A 16403-nucleotide genomic window follows, 5' to 3' on the forward strand; every position below is an offset into this window, starting at 1 on the left:
AATATGAAATCATGCAAACTTTTTACAAAACACTGATTTCTTAAGCTTGTGCTTTCAGTAGTATGTTTAGACGTATCACAAAAACAGAGCACTGCCCCGTTCGGTACTGTCTCAAGCACCACACCCGAGTAGGAGGACTTAACTTTTAAAAGTAGTGTTACTACCTTGTAAAGGTTAGCAAGTAGGAACCCCAAGAAAAGGCTCCTATGAAGGCAGAATGACATTTCGAGGGGGAAAAAAGACACTTCGTTCCACTGCAAAGTGAAACAAACCATTTATTTGTGCTAAATGAATTGAAAGAATGTATTCCAGAATACATTTCTTTATACATTGTACCGGCTTATGCTGCTAAATACGCATTTGCTATTGTCACCTAACTTTCTCTTGATCCTTTTCTACCAAGCAATACAACAGTTTTGGCTGTTTATCATATGCTGCTATGAATATGCACCTCCCATCTGATTTTTCTTCCCAAAGCCTAACGTCATGGTTTAAACTTTCAGAGAGGAGGGGCCACACCATTAAAATATTTTAAACAAGGGGGAAACCAGGCTTTTTTGCTTTTCATACAAACTGCTTTCCTACAGCAGAAAGTCAGAGAACAGGCTGTAGACGGCCCCAAGCATCGTAATGAAGCAGCGGGATGGGAAGGGAGGAAGGAGGGAGGGAAGGTCGGACCAGGGAATCATACGTCCTACAGGCTCTGACGCTCCAGACAGTACCAACACACTGGACAAAAGGGGCCAATTGCTCATGTATGCTTTACTTGGGGTCTGGAAATTAAGGGACACAATTAGAGAAGTGAGGTTGGGCTTTTGCTTTCTCACTAAAAGCTGTCCTGAAATGTGGAGCTGATTTGCTGAATATGCTGGAAACACTCTGTCATATCTGGGAGCTTGTAATATACAGCCCATGCCTTAGTTTTATAATGCAAGATGTTGTGAAGAACTACAGAGAACTACCCCTTTTTATTTTAGAAAGGAGGAAGCTGGGGGGGGGGGTCGGGGGGGTAAAGTAAACGCCGTACGGGGAGCTCAGCAAAACGTAACGCCATAATACCAAGCGACGGAGCCGATGTTCCAGCCACGGGAGGGGCATACATCTATGATCCAATGTCAACACTGAGGGATTTTGGTTGGCTTGCTTTAAACTGATGTCGCGGATCCCACACCAACGGCTGCGCTTTAGAGAAACAAAGGGAGGACACTTCGTACACGGAAAGGACCCCCCGGGGCGGGCGATCCCCACGAGCCATCATCTGCGTTCTTCCCTGGAAGCGCCTTTAATGCAGGCAACGAGCTAACGCTGGAGGAGGTCCTTAGACAAACTTGTACAACACAATGAAACAGTGAAGCCTCGAGAACTTCAGTGCAAGTCAGTCAACTCCGAATTGACCGTCGTAAGCCTTTGGCTTGTAGTAAACTGCTCCAGGGGATGAGTCCAACTCTGAAGGCAGGATCGCTGGCCGGGGGCGCTAAGGCTGAGCGGAGGGCTGGAAAGGAGCCGGCTGGGGGGGCGGAGGGGGGGGCGGGGGGGCCGACGGCAGCGGGGTCTGCGTGTTCGGAGAAGGAGGCGGGGTGGGACGCTTGAACTTGTCCGGGCTGTTGCTTCTTCGTGGCAAAGGCCTCTGCGGGAGGAAACAAGCAAGCTGGGGTTACAAAGACGAGAACGAGAGAGGCCCTGACGGTGGCAGAGGTAACTGCCGGAAAAGCCACGCCCAACGAGGGGTCCTGGCAAGGCTGCCGTTCTCTGAGCCCCCCCCCCCCCCCAGCCAGCCAAGCCACGGAAGCAGCACAGCCTCAAGCCAGCCGGTGCAACAGCCCCTCGCCGCACGAGCCACAAGGCATCTGCCTTAAGCGGGACGCTAGACCAACCATCTGAAAACACGTTCTGGAGCCCGTGCCTTTTGCTAACCTTGCCTGCTTGTTTAATGTGGACACCAGGGCAGAAAAACAAAAGGAGGGGAGGCAAGGAGGAAATGCTGAGCAAGGCCTTGTCAAGCGCGGTGTGTCAGTTTACAGACACCGCCTCTGCGTGACGGGAAAACCATCTCCCCCAGAATTCCTGGTCTCTCTCGTCCAGGTGATCCAGATCTCAACATGTCACCTTGCAGAAACCGAACGGCCTGAGCCTGCGGGCGCCCCCACCGAGGGCCAGTGAGATTGCCTGACCTTCTACTGCAAACGCCCTTACTCCCGCTCAGAGTAAGGTAACCTGAAGGGGAGTGAAAAGGGCTGAGTAGCTGTCCAGGGCAGCTGATTCCGGGAGACCCACTGAGAACAGGGACCGTGGGATCTTCTGGCTGCAGCTCAGGCCACACTTTCAGAACAAGGGGAAAGCTAAGAATGACGACTGCAAGTCCAGTCTTACTGCATGAATCACCGAACAACTCACTTCTTCGAGAGGGGCAGGCAAACATTTTCCACCTGTCCCCGTGACCCCTCCCTGATCCTTGTCCCATGCTACGCATACTGTACGGTTAGGAGTGAGTCTCTGCCACGTTCTCTGCGTCAGAACCTCAGCCGGAGCACTCCTCCAACCCTCACGGAGTGGCTGGGGCACAGGAAAGGGGGGCCCGAAGGCAAGGACTCCTGCAGAAACGGTCCGGTGGTTGTTCACGTGTGGAGGGGGAAGGGGCTGCGCCCTTCACCTGAAACTTGCTTGGGGGTAAGTTAATGGGGCGCATCACTGCTGCAAAATTACTTGCCCCAATTCAAAACTACTTGCTAAGTAGAAAACCCTCATCTGTTGCAGCAGCAAAAAATAGTCCCGATGTCTTTTTTGTGACTTCAGAAAACTGGCGGTCATGGTCATTCTCTCATGGGTTCTAATGTTGCAGTCTGATGCTGAGTGTCAACAACAGCTGATGCTGGACCACAGTTTCATTTATCTTGCTCCGCAAATATGAAATGAAGATGCAACATAATGCCCCAAATGGGGCCAAACTGCTATTCTGGTGGAAGGGTTAAGCAACAAGCAGAAATCTACTCTTCAGAGGCTGAAGGAAACGGGTGAAAGGAGGCATATCCTGCAAGAGGCACAGTACGAGGACAGCCACATCAGTCCACGGTGGCCAGAAACCCCCCGGGGTCCGGCAGCAGCTTTTTCAACTAACAAAAAGGCAAGATAAACTGGAAGATGCCATTTAGGGTGATCAGTTCACGGTCGGCCCTGAACCTGAATCAACCTGGGGTGATTGATTTGTCAAGCGGGAAAGGCAAGAAAAGCAGGGTGTGCTCTTTATGATTTGGGGCTTTTATGGGCTCAGAGACGCTCCCCACTATTCATGCCCTGCAACCCTCTGAACTTTTGTTCTGGAGGTGGTGCTGGTGGGAAGCAGGTGCTAAATGGGGCACACAAACACGTAACACAGTGGTAAGGAAAGAAGAGCCGCAGAGCACACGCATGATGGGTTCAAAGAGGCAGCCGCTATTTTGTAATTCTGGGAAAATGATCATCCAGTGTTTCTCAACTTCAGCAACTTTAAGATCTGTGGACTTCAACTCCCAGAATTTCCCAGTCAGCATGAGTTGAAGTGCACACGATGTAAAGTTGACAAGGTCAAGAAACATTGTATAAAAAGAGAAAGATGGGCTTGACAGCACTCCGGTGTGAAGACACCACAAAGCAGCCAACACAAAGACAGCGTGTGATTTACGACAAGCTGATGCTGTAGAGACTCACTGTAATGCTGTGGGATGGCCCCATATGCTGCACGTGAAGGCCTGGAGAGTTATAGTAAGACATGCCAGCTCTGGTGAGTGAAGTCGGGGGAGTAAAGCCAACGGTGTGACTTGCATACGAGAGACCTAAAACCAGAAAGTGAGAGAAGGCGTCATTACTGGGGAGGTGCCTCAACAGCCAGTCCAGGAGGAAGAAGAAAGGAATCACTGCAGAAAAGGTATTTGCAATGGTCTTGACAATGTGATGGTGGTTCCTGGCCAGGCACAAAGGGGTGACGCCATTTAAGCACCTAAACGTATAGTTTGCTCCAATCCAAAAGCTTCAAGGCAGGAAATAACATGGCCCCTATATAGGTTGGAGATTTAACACTAGGAGTGGCTGGGTTTGCTAAAAGAGGGAAAATCTATTTTCACCACTGAAAAAATAAAAGTTTGAAAAATCTAAGACTAAAGAAAGGATATAAAGGAAAAATGTTGAAAAAAATATAAAAAACTCTCTCCGATTTACATTCGTGGTTTCCAACAATTCCATGAAATAAAAATGACTCTGTTCTGTTTGTTGGCTAGTTACTTACCAACATTTTAATACAAGTCTTTTACTTCCTGAATGCTGAAGAGTCTCCACTCACTGCTTCTAGTGGAAGATTAACTATATATCTAGGCAAGACAGGCACGTGCTATCACAAACATAAAAAATCAGAATTTTCCATATATTTACCTGGTGAGATGGGTCTGCTGGAACTTGGAGAAGGTGTGTATGGAATTGGACTTGACACAGTGCGAGGTCTTAATCCTTGCGCAGACATTTCGTTAAAATATCTAATTTAAGAGATACAGATCAATTAGTTTTAATTTGCCATAAATCTGTTTTCTTACTTTAGGCTTTCTTCTAGTTTTTCTCAAAGTTTTGCCAAGATACTAGAGGAGCATCATGATAAAGTTGGTACAACTGACTAAATAAAAACCATTTTTAATCATTTACAAGGGTGACACTAATAAAATAGACATTTTAAAGCATATTAAGTATTTTACACAATCACTATAAATGGTATATTACACTTTTACACAGGCCTGTAAGGAATATGGGTAACAAAGCTAATTTCTGAAATGCTACTCCCCCCTTCAGTCCAAAAAGCACAGATTGCTCTTCTGGCACTGCCAACTGCAACACGTCCAACCCTCTTCAAAGAAAGCGGTCTGTTCTTCAGAGGAATTCCGTGCACATTTAACTGAGTTGTTCATTAAAACGCACACGCTGACTACGTCTGTCTTAACTGGACGACAGTGCTGACTTTGAAGTCACTAAGCTGCTAACTCCAATTGTGGAGGGACACATGAGAAACGCTTCTTGTTCTGAAGGCGTGGCACTACGATAACCAAGCTTCCACCTGCAAACTTCAGTTTAGACTCCAGCTTAAGTGGAACATCCTCTAGTTACCAGATGGACGTAATTACTCCTCAACATTAACAAAGCAATATAAATCAAGCAGAAGGAGAATCCCCAGGAACGCAGGCCTTGTTATCTGGTCAGAGTGACTGAACTGTTCCTCCCCTTGGAAATGCCTTTGTTGTATGCCCAAATTAGCCCCGTATCTTCAAAGAGAGGGACAACCCAAAGCAAGGCCGTATCAGGAGTAGCTCTAAAACAACGTATCCTCCTGCTGCTGGTGCTGCTGCTGGCTGCCCCTGCAGTGGCATGGAGTGACCCATGGCATCAAGCTGGGCTGTTAATTACAGAGGAGAAAGGGACAGAAATGGACCGGGGAGGGTCTGTTTCTGCTGGCAGCCCCAGATCCCTGAAACCTAAAAGTCAGAAGAGTGGAACAAACCGAACACAAACCTTTCATCGTCCATTTCCAAACTGGATTCACTTTCGGACAGCTGCCTGCACAAGGCTTCCCTTCGCTCCATCTCCCTCTGCAATTTTCTTTGGAGCCTCAAGTTCTCTTCTCTCATGTGACGTTCTTCCTCCAAGTACTGGGCCATCTTCTCTGAATCTGGAGTTTCAAGATGGTTTGTTATTAAACCCAATGTTGCGCTTTGTAGGGCCCACAGATATTGGTAAACATTTTATAATTCGACTCTGAATTGAGCCGAATCAAGGAAGGAGAACATAGACAGCTGAGCAAACCCTAGTTTAAGCATAGTTTAACCCCAACCCCACTGAACTGGCTACAATTGGAACCATCCAAGGTTCCCTAAAGTAATTTGTATCTAACAGAAAGTTGTTGGTTAGGTAAAAGTGAGAGTGGCAAGTGCCTGGCTCAGACAGGCTTATCAGCCATCCTCAAAATCATGAATATTAGCTCCAAGAATCCCAACTGTAGAGGGACATATGAGAAATGCTTCTCCTTCTAAAGGTGTGACACTACGATAACCAAGCTTCCAGCAGCAAGCCTTGGTTTGGGGAGAAAATCTATCTTTGGGACAACTGTCTCTGTTTGCTGTGATGACAGAAATGACAATATAAATCTCAAAAAACTGTCTGGGAGGGGGAGTGTGTGTGGGGAGGAGCTCTCGTGCTCAGAAGATTTCCCATAAAAGTCCCCCACAGAGTCTCTCGCCTAAGCTGAAAGGTGGTGGGAGAGATGAGAGATAACCCAGAGTGCTCCAGCCTGGCTATTCATTATGGAGACACAGAAAGCAATAAATTGTCCAGGGTCACGTCCCTGTTGCTGCAGTCGCCCACCAGGCCATTCAAGGACAACGATGGAGAAGATAAAAGGAGAGCTGCACCAAGAGGCTTCTGGATTCTAGTGCCTCAGGCTGACATTTGCACACATGCAGCCCTCACCCCGAGACGTTGCACTGACTCAAGGACAGCGAGCAAAGGCAGTGTCTCCGAAGGGACAGGCAAGGACATGGAGATTAACGTCTCTGATCTCCTCTGAAGTGACATTACTAATTCTGCAAAACTTGTAAACAAAGACTCAGCCTAAAAACGTACGTCTTCTTCATTTCCCTCCTCAAATGACATTAATTGCTGCTAAATGCTTTGCCTCAGAAAGCTAAGTTAAAATATTGCTACTAATCTCTGTCTAGAAAAAAGGCTGCCAATTCAGCCTATTCAGAATGTAGGGAACGGACAGAGAAGTCATTGACCCACAAATACCCAAGTGCAGAAAAAAAGGGCAACTTTCTACATTCCAAGGCTGGAAGAAATACAAACTACGAGGATGGCTCTTCTCTCTGCTCTCTTTCAGCCTGAATCTGAAATTCAGGGGCTGCTCAGAGGCTGTCCTCCCATTTATTTCCCCATCTTAAGCACAGACTTCAGGATCCCACACTTCTCCCCCATACTCCTTTCTCTGTGGAGACATGAACACTCAAACCGCAGGATGACGGCCCCTGTCCTGAGATGTTCACTGAAGTTAGTAACAAAGTAATCACCGGAGGTTACTTTAAAAAAGCTGCTGACTTTTATTCAGAACAATTTTAAGCATCTCAGATTTAAAGCAGGGATTATTCAGCTCAGTTCACGGCTTGATCAAATTCTGTGCATTAAGGCCCGCTTGTTTATGCCAGAAATGACTGGCCCCCAAGAAGAGCACCAGGAAGAAGATCCCACTGGCAACGCATCTGGAGGGCTACCGTCCTCCAGGTATTCGGGGGACTCAGGTGCCAAAGGCCCTTCTGGACTCTTCAAATCTCACCACTGTTGCAGGGCACCAGCTTGGAGATAATGGGAAAATGAGGATAAACGTCTGGCAAATGTCTTTAGCCTCCTGTTGCAGAGTCTTCTCCAGTATTTTATGCCCCTGTCCTGTTGTTCCTTGGCGATGGCCTGCCCCTTCATTTTGTGCTGCTTTGTGGCCGTTACTTTCAATGTCTTTGGATGTCTTGCTCCTCCCTTGTCCCACAGCAAGCGGCTTAGTGAAAAAGGTCCACGTGCTCTGTGCCCAGAGGACTGGCATAATGCTCTTAGACAGTATCGAGGCATCAACAGTTATATTCTTGTTTTTAGAGCAAAAGTGTAATATAGAAAACACAGAGTATGGCATTTTCACAACTTTGAAAAGTCCATAACCAAATGTTAGGCCATTTAAACTGATGAGCTAGACGTGGTCAGTATTCTGCGCCCCCCCCGCCCCATGTATATTGACTACAGTAAAGCAAAACACAACGCTGACTCTTAGCAAAGATGACTAGAGAATTATAAAATCACACATAATTGTTTTATGGCAAAGCAAAATAAGCTAAAATAACCTGAAACCCTATTTGTTCTACCTGGGGAGAAAACCTAGATTGCAGTACAGTCAGTCCTGTTACACAGAAACTAACACCCTGCTTCTGAACTCGCCCTCTAAGTTATCCTGCCTGGAAATGATAGTTTTACATGACGCACAGGGAGCGCAGCGAAGGAAGCCGGACTTACGCTGTAGCTGCGCTGCTCGGAGCTGTTTCTTTAACCTTTCTACCTCATTCTTCAGAAACCTGATATGCCGCATCATATTTTCTGGAGAATCTATTTCCATTGATATGTCCCTTGGCGATGGAGGAGCAGACACCGGCTGGTCCAATTTCTCCTGGAGAATTCTGGAATTAAAATATATATGTACATACAAATTGGCACTTTCTGCTTCATTTCTTTGAAATATATTGTAATGGTACATGGGAATGACCTTGGGAGACTGGCCAAGAGACGCTGCCTAGGGAATGGTCAGACTTGCAAGATTCTGTTAATATAGCTTTACAATAAAGTAGAATTAGTCATCTGGTTGTGTTTCCTGTCTGGTCTACCTAGTAAGGCTGACATCAATCTTGCAAGTCTGAAAGTACAATTCTTCCCCCCCCCCCCCGGTCTCCTTTACAGCCCAAGAAATTAGGGAGGGTCTCTTCTGAGCCTCTTGCCCCGCTCACTATCCAGCTGTGGGCTATGCTGCCTCTTGGCCCAATCCCCCAAGGTCATTCCCACATACCATTACATCTATCAACAGAAAACAAGATGATTTGAAATGGTCAGTATTCTTTTTTGGCAAAGAAAGGTATGCACAAACTGTGCTGAAGAAATCAAATCCTACAAGTAGAAATTGTAAGAAGGCATTATCTAATTAGGGCAAACACTTTATCACAAACCTGAGGATCAATAAACCCACCCAGTGGGAAGAGTTACAAGCTAAGGCCAAGCCTGGTTGCTCCAGAATTCTGATTAACGAGGCTGGGCGAGTGGCCGGCTTACTCCTTGGCCCAAGGGCATGAAGGAGGCAGGGACCTTCCATCCACAAGTCACTAAGGGTTAGGTCCATCCTTGGCTTCCCGCTCTCTGAACAAGACTGCCTCAGGTTTCAGAATCAAGACTCAAGGCATCACTTTAATTTCTTGTGTGTTTAGAAGGTTAAAAAAAATTCTTGTGAGAACAAAAGATCATAGCAAGACTCAACCTTTCATTAACTAACAACCACATCAGAAAACATCAGGTGTTCATGGCCCTCCAAATTCTGCTGCTTCTGTGAAATCTGCTGAATGCTGTGAAATGTTATTTGTGATGAAAATTGGGATTCAGCAAAAAGATTTTATAAATAGCAATGGCTAATTTTCAATGTGAGATTTGTAACTTTAAGGCAAAGCTTAGTAACAGGACAGGAAGGACCCTTTCTAGTGAATTATCCTTAAAAGCCATATTATATTAGTCTCTGGTTTTGCAACATACCACGATTTACTGTTCTCTTACTGCTCCTCAAAATAGCTACATTTTAGGGAGAAGCTGTGAAATCTGCACCTTGGCCCCTCAAAAAGGTGTGAGTGAGTGGGAGGCGCAAAGAAGAAAATCAACCTTTTTTCTGCTTCAAGTTTATCCATCCTCTTCCAGAGACGATTCACGAGGGCTTCCTGTTCTTGTTCAAGTGTGTTTTCAAGATCAATCTTCTCACGTCTTAGCTAAGAAACAAAGTGTGGTTTGTTAAAAATGGGCATTGCCTTTTCCTAAGTTTTAGCTGGACCACAGTTTAACTCAGCATCAATTCAGGACACCAAGAAACTGCATTTAGATTGCCAACATTTACATTTTGGTCAGAAACTTTTTCTCACAAAAATATATTTTGCTTGCACAGTTGAGAGAAGTTCTGTTGGTCCAGGATCCTGGAAACAGGACAACTATTTTAACTAGTTATGCTTTTCTTTGCGCTCATTAGGGGAAAATAAATGCTTCTCCTGATTTCCTTCTAATTCATTTGTCCAGGTAAAAACAACGTTTCCTTCATGTCAAGCTTGATTCCTGGGGATGCCGTGCCCATACCCATGTAGTCCACCTGGCAGCAATATGGAACTGGTTTGGCTACTGTCTTCTCTTAGAGTGGAGTGGGATGTCTTTGGATTCCCAGCCTCACCTACAGCCCTGAGATTTCCTGCTCATCACCCATCCAGTTCTAATCAGCTCCAATCCTGCTTAGTTCTCAAGCTCAGCCAAGGTCAACCTGATGCTGCCAGGCAGCTGGACATACTCTGCTATTTACTGGTTGATTTGCTGCCCTTGTTTTGAGGAGACCAAGGCAAGGCCACCCCTCATTTTATCCTCGTAACAGCAGTCCTATGAGTAAGACGTGCTAAGAGAAAGCAACCAGCCTAAAGTCACCCAGCAAGTTCCACGGTCAAGTAGGGTCTTGAACCCAGATTTTGGGGGTCCTGGTCTGACACCATGATGACATCTCAGCACTTGACATTACTGAATTAGGCCATTCTCATTCTGGGTGGAGGGGGCTTTGCAAGTTTGGGAAGAGAGCGTTCCTTTGCATATCCTTTTGTGCCCAATTTCCTTTTCATCAGCTGAGTGACTATTAAGCCTCACTTTGTTTACTAATCAAAACATAGATTTTACCGGGTCCCCAAACTTAGCTACAGCTTGTGGGTTCTTGGGAGATAGGGCTTTGCTTTGGGAGAGGCTGTCTGAAGCAAAAGATGCAAGAACGCCAGCTCAAACATCCAGATTAAAGACTTTTGGGTTAACTCTCCCTACTGCCGAACCATACTTGATTCAAACTGGACTCCAGGCCCAAGTGGGCCTGTTCCTCCACTGGCTGGGCTGTCCCTACTACAGACAGACAGAGCCAACTATTCCCTGCCGCAAAGTACAGGAAATGCACTTTGGTGGAAGGAACATTTCCGTCAGCTAGGAAGAGTACTTGGGAACACGATCAGCCTCTCTGAGATGTGCTTTTATTAGGGCTAGGGGAAGATCAAGCCGACTAAATGGCCACACAAAGTAGTAACAAGACACTTTCAATTTAAATGAGAAATTAACAACTGCCAGAAGGGCAACAGCAGCTGCAGCTCAACTCCTATTTTGAAAAAACGGGGAGCTGCTGGATCAGGTCAGCTTCCTAAGCGAAGCCAGACAGAAGAGGCATTTCCTGGTAAGGATGTGGCAATAAAAGGAAACTCCCTAAAGGTATTTGCATTTTAATCTTTGTGCTTGGCCAAAGGGTTTATACCTGCTGCTGAATTCAAGTGCACAGTTCACCTTCCCCACAGAGGCTGGGAGGTGGCAAAAGTTAACCTCTAATTCTCAGGACTGAGCCACACACCCACGGCCGTAATTTGGTGTTCAGAATCCAGGGTAACACAACTCTCTCTCCTCCCATGGAACTGCTCGACCCAGGGAGGTTCTCAGGTGAACAAAAGCCACACGGCATTCCCACAGGGAGTATTTATGGTTCAATCAGGACCATCAAGGGCAGCATAACCACCAATGGCGGGGTTGTCGAGGAGCATTCTTTGTGCATACTTTCTTTGAGCACTAAAACAGAGCAGAGAGCAAATCAGAGCTCTGTAACAGACGTACTCAGATCCTCTTTTTTTGGTTGTTTTGTTTTTAAGAGTAAGCCAGCTCCAAAAACCCTTGCAACAGAGGACCATCACTTTAAAAACTGACAGTGGAATCAAATCTAGAAATCAAACATTAAGACCAAAGAATCCACCAGTAATTTTAATAATATCAGAGTCTATAAAAGGCTCTTAGAATATAAAAGTAAGAATAAAGCAGAAAATCTTAATTCTTCCGCAACTAGCACAATGATGTCGAAGTGAGTGGCTTGCATGAGGATGAGTGGCAAGGGCCCCCTGAGATCCCTTTTCTTCCTTGACAAAGTTCCTTCAGGGCTTGACTGCAAGATCTTTTTGCCAGGGAGTTCTCTGGCTTGTTCTTAACACCTTAACGTCGGCATGGAAGTCAGAAAACAGGTGTAATCAACAGTGCAATATCTGATCTTGAATATGAAGTGTCAGTTATACAGGCTTCAGAATTTGCTCTTCAGAAACTCAGAACGAGAGCCAGTTTGGTGTAGGGGTTAAGGCACCAGGCTAGAAGCCGGGAGACCGTGAGTGAAGGCAGTCGGGGGACCCTGGGCCGGTCCCTCTCCCTCAGCCCTAGGGAGGAGGAGGCCAGAGCAAACCCCTTCCCAAATCTTGTCAAGAAAACTGCAGGGGCTGGTCCAGGCAGTCACCAGGAGTCAACACTGACTCAAAGGTGCGCGCACACACACGCACATACAGACCCAAACCATCTTGAAATAAAATGGTCTTTCAAATGGCAACTTTGCTGTTGCCTTTTTCAGTTCTACACCTGGAAGATGATTATTATTCCTGGCCAAAAGTCACATGGCATAAACCTTTCTAGCTATTCCGGAATCATTTAAGCACATCGCTATCATAAGTGATTCTGCAGATACACTGCACATATTCCATGTGCAGCAGGCGGATTATTGTCCTCTCTAAATGAAGAGACCATTAAGCAGTAAGCCAATGTACATATTATTCTAGAACAAACAGAAACAGTCCCCTACTATTCTGGAATTACTCATTTAATCACAGGAATATGATTGAACACCCCGCTCTTCTTATGGCTAACCTAGGTGAGTGGGAACACAGCCTAACCCCTGCTTGTTCCTGCAAGGAGAAAACACGGGGCTCCACCGTTCATCTTCACTGCTAATTTCAGACTCCAAATGACAACACGAGGCGGTCTTATTTGGCAAGCCAGTGGATGAGCCCAGACCATCTGCTTATTTCCAGGATCTGTTCTACGCTCCTACTACCGTTAGCAACAATAAGGCTTGTGTGAAGCTCTGGAGACAGGATATAAGCGGGATGGCAGGCTCAGCTTTTAATGGAGTGACGCTCCATTAAGTGACGCTCTGGAGGTGTTGCTCTGCTTTTCAACCAGAATGCCCTCTTCTGTAATATAGGCAAAATAAGGTGGTAGAATCCTCACTCGCCACAGAAGAGGAGGAAAAATGCCTTCTAAATTTCAAGTGCGTGGCACTGATTAGTCTATTTAAGGAGGCACGTGCCAAATCTCTTCTCATATCTTATTTTATTACAAGGGGGAACGGGGAATGATCACCTCATTCCCTACCCTGAAGTCGGCTGCTCTGCAACCAGGTGCCCTTGACAAATGACTGTGAAGGAGCCCAGCTCCTTCCTCCTCCTCTCTTAATCCGCCCTCAGGGGCCACCTTTCCTCTGGCCTTTTCCAAAGCACAACTCTCCACGGAATCTTCCCCCAGACCCAGCACCTTCCCTTTAGCCTTCCCAGCCGCCATCTCGTCGTGGATGGGGGATTGAGCCCCACCAAAAGCAATGTTTCAACTCTCCCTCAAAAGCTGGGCTGCAAACTGCGCTGACAACCAGACCTTTATTCCTGTCAATGCTCACCAGCCCCGTGTGACTTACCTGTTCCAGAGTTAGCTGCTTTGAAATGGTGTCATTTTCCAGTTTTTTTATTTTCTTCATCAACTTGTTCACTTGGAACTCCTGCTCCTGCTCCAGATGCTGCTCGAGTTCTGCCTTCTCATGCTGTAGCTAAGATCAGGAGAGAGATCAAAACCCAAAGGGTCGGCATTTTGCAACAACAAACCAACATTTATTTTATGTAAGTATGGCTTATCTAAAATCCAGTCTGGGTAAAACCCTGATTGGAAGTGAAACAATATTAACAGCAAACATGAAGGATAGATAACATACGAAACACACACATCCTGCAGAAAATGCTTTTGTTCCTTTTGAAGGGGCAACTTCAGTAGCAAATTTCTACTGTGTTTTCTACAAACAGGGACAAAATACAGCAATCTGGAGCAAATCAGATTTCTGGGCATTTCATGTGGGGATGAGGCTCAAGGAGATTCCTCTAAGGCAACCCATGTCACTTCCATATTTTTCTTCTCCTGCGTGATGCAGGAGACCGTTGTGCATCCCCAACTATCTCTCCTGATCTTGAGGCAGCCCTGGTCTTAAGAGGGCTCCTCAGCAGGTTTTTCCCCTGGGCTTTGTGCTCCTAAAACAACAAGTCAGCTTCACAGCAGGCTTCTTCCCGACGTCTCTGGTGCATTTTTCACATGGACACCTGAAATCATAAAGCCTTTCTCTGCCTGTTGCTCCATCACAAGGCATCACATTCTGGAAAGGATCTCCTGAGCCCGACATCCTAGATATGCCTTAATCCTAGAACCCACTGCTAATAGAAACTCAGTTTGTTGTGAGCCATGGGGATGAACATGATGTGCAATACTCCACAGGTGAGGGTTGGCTTCTAAGCCTTCAAACCACTTACCTGAATACCAGGAGGACATAAGATCAGACCCCACACCAGGAGAGTGACTTCAGTTGGAACACCTGGCCTCTCTATGGGAATTCCTGCCTCTACCCATTTTTGAAACATCTGGGCTGCTCCTGCAATGTGTTGCAGAGTTGAGCCTGCCAACTGGGGAGCCCCAGCTGTGCCAAGCAAATGCTCTGATCCATTATTATAGGGACTGTGTTTCCTCAAAAGTATGTTTTATTACTAAGCCTATGGTTGTTGTTGTTTTTTTAAGTTCATGTTACTGTAAGAGCAACTGATCATTTCTGAAATTATCCTACCCTGGTTCTTTCCAAAAAGAGAGATACAAGACTGGTCTTATCAGCCAGACTTCCTTGATAAACAGATTAACTTAGAATTGGCAGAGATCAAATGACCGCCCCCCCGCCCCTTTCAGAGCTGACTTCCTCCATATGTGCAGAAGTCTGAACTGCAGACAAGTTCAGACAAAGACTTAATATTTCTGAGTGAGGGCAGCAAATATTTAAGTACCCCTTTCAGCCTGTCCTATCTTGTAGGGCTGGAAATCTAGGTGTCCGTTTTCTAAAGCTGCTCTGTAAAATCAATTTCTCAAATTCTCCGAGAAGGATGCAGAATAACCCCCCGTGATTCTATAAACCTAAGAAAAAACTTTCAAAGTAATAAGCAGTGCTGGATACCAAGCCAAGAGATAACCCTTCTTTCTTAGAAGTCTTCCAGCCATGTCATTTAAAACACCATGACATCCCTTCCCTAAAGGAACTGGTGGCTGGAGCAAATCCAACAGAGCTTGCAAGAAATCTTGAGCTTGTGCCTCTAGCTGGAAACTTCAAACAGAATGTCCCAATGCAAACAGTTGAGGGTCACATGCACAGGATATCTCATTGCTCCCAGTTCCATGAATGTTTTATTCTAGAATAATCACCTTCCTCATCACCTCTCTCCCTAAAAGCTTTTCTGCTAGCAAGGATCTTCCCTTCCAAGATGCCTGCTAACAGGCGATCACAGTATCTTTGCAGATACTGATTCATTGGTTCTATGGAACCAATGAAGCATCCTCTTGAAAGCTAAAGGAACAAAGTGGTCTCACAAGGTCACACCTACACACAGAACAATACAATATTTTGACACCCCACTTTGGGGGAAAAAAATCCCCACATTCGCAAAGAAGAGTCTGACTAAAGTACCTTCTTACAGACATAAGCCTCAAATTTGCACCATAATGCTGAAAGGCGATATACCCGTGTTTTGAAGTATAGTCCAAACTGTTCTGACCTGGAAAATCCCTGCCAAGAGAGCACCAGGAAGAACCCCAACCATGCACAAGGGCTGAAAGAGCTTCTGGAAGCTTTTTCCAGATGCCACTGAATCTCTGCCTCATGAAGGCCCAAGACATGTGCTCAGACATTATGAAGGAACCCTTCTGCTAATTCCTCAGCATCCCAGAATTCACACGGCTCATCAAACAGGCAAGGTCTGTCACACTGAACTTGAAAACATCTTTGTGAGGCTGAAAATTAAGCAAAATAATGGTGAAACAATTTGGGCAGCCACCAAATGAGGGTTGTATTTGTTGACTTGAAAACCTCTCATGTACAACGTAAGAGCAATTTTCTTTAGTGGGAAAGATTGGGAGGAGCACAACAGAGGAAGAACTGCTGAAACCCTTTTATTCACACATACAAGAGCAGCTCAACTCTTGCTTCCAAGGACACCATCATGATAAATTTAGAGATGGATGGTTAATTAGTCCAGGCATAACAATCCCAGTTTTATAGGGCAGAATTAATTAGTATTATACCTATTCATATCGGCTTCCGAATCTGTTATCATTATTATTTGAAGTTCAGTTCCCATAGTCCAAAAGGGAAATTGTGATTTTATTCTGGAGTCCAAGGCTTCATAATGAACCAAGATCAATTCCCACCTTAGTAAATCATAGTTTATGATCATTGCACCCTGAATTCATGCAGGTATCTTTACTGCTGGAGAAACTCCCAAAGGACATTAGACAATATGAAAGGTAAATTCAGCCTGGAGAAGGATCATCTGGAACCACACATCCTTATCTATGATTAGCAGGTGCAAAATGATAGCCCAGATGTATTTCTGAAGAGAAAACAATTCTAATTTATAATGCCTGTTAAGAAATCATTACCTTACTCAATATTT

General features: G+C 45.6%; 1 protein-coding gene across 1 annotated transcript in view; it reads right to left on the minus strand.

Annotated features, from left to right (window-relative positions):
- Positions 1-262: 262 nt before the first annotated feature.
- CCDC6 (coiled-coil domain containing 6) overlaps positions 263-16403 on the minus strand; it is a 33120-nt gene continuing 16979 nt past the window's right edge. Inside the window, exons 3-9 of the mRNA XM_088129943.1 lie at positions 13349-13477; positions 9457-9560; positions 8059-8219; positions 5524-5680; positions 4402-4502; positions 3685-3809; positions 263-1627 (exon numbers count right to left, since the gene is read on the minus strand). Of these exons, the coding sequence (XP_087986069.1) occupies positions 1475-1627; positions 3685-3809; positions 4402-4502; positions 5524-5680; positions 8059-8219; positions 9457-9560; positions 13349-13477 (930 nt within the window). The 3' untranslated portion in view covers positions 263-1474. The remainder of the gene's footprint in view (positions 1628-3684; positions 3810-4401; positions 4503-5523; positions 5681-8058; positions 8220-9456; positions 9561-13348; positions 13478-16403) is intronic.

The sequence above is a fragment of the Python bivittatus genome, unplaced genomic scaffold (genome assembly GCF_059951505.1).
Source record: "Python bivittatus isolate LINGU-HERP-01145 unplaced genomic scaffold, Pbiv_v1 ctg000050_np1212, whole genome shotgun sequence".
In the NCBI taxonomy this organism is placed as follows: Eukaryota; Metazoa; Chordata; class Lepidosauria; order Squamata; family Pythonidae; genus Python; species Python bivittatus.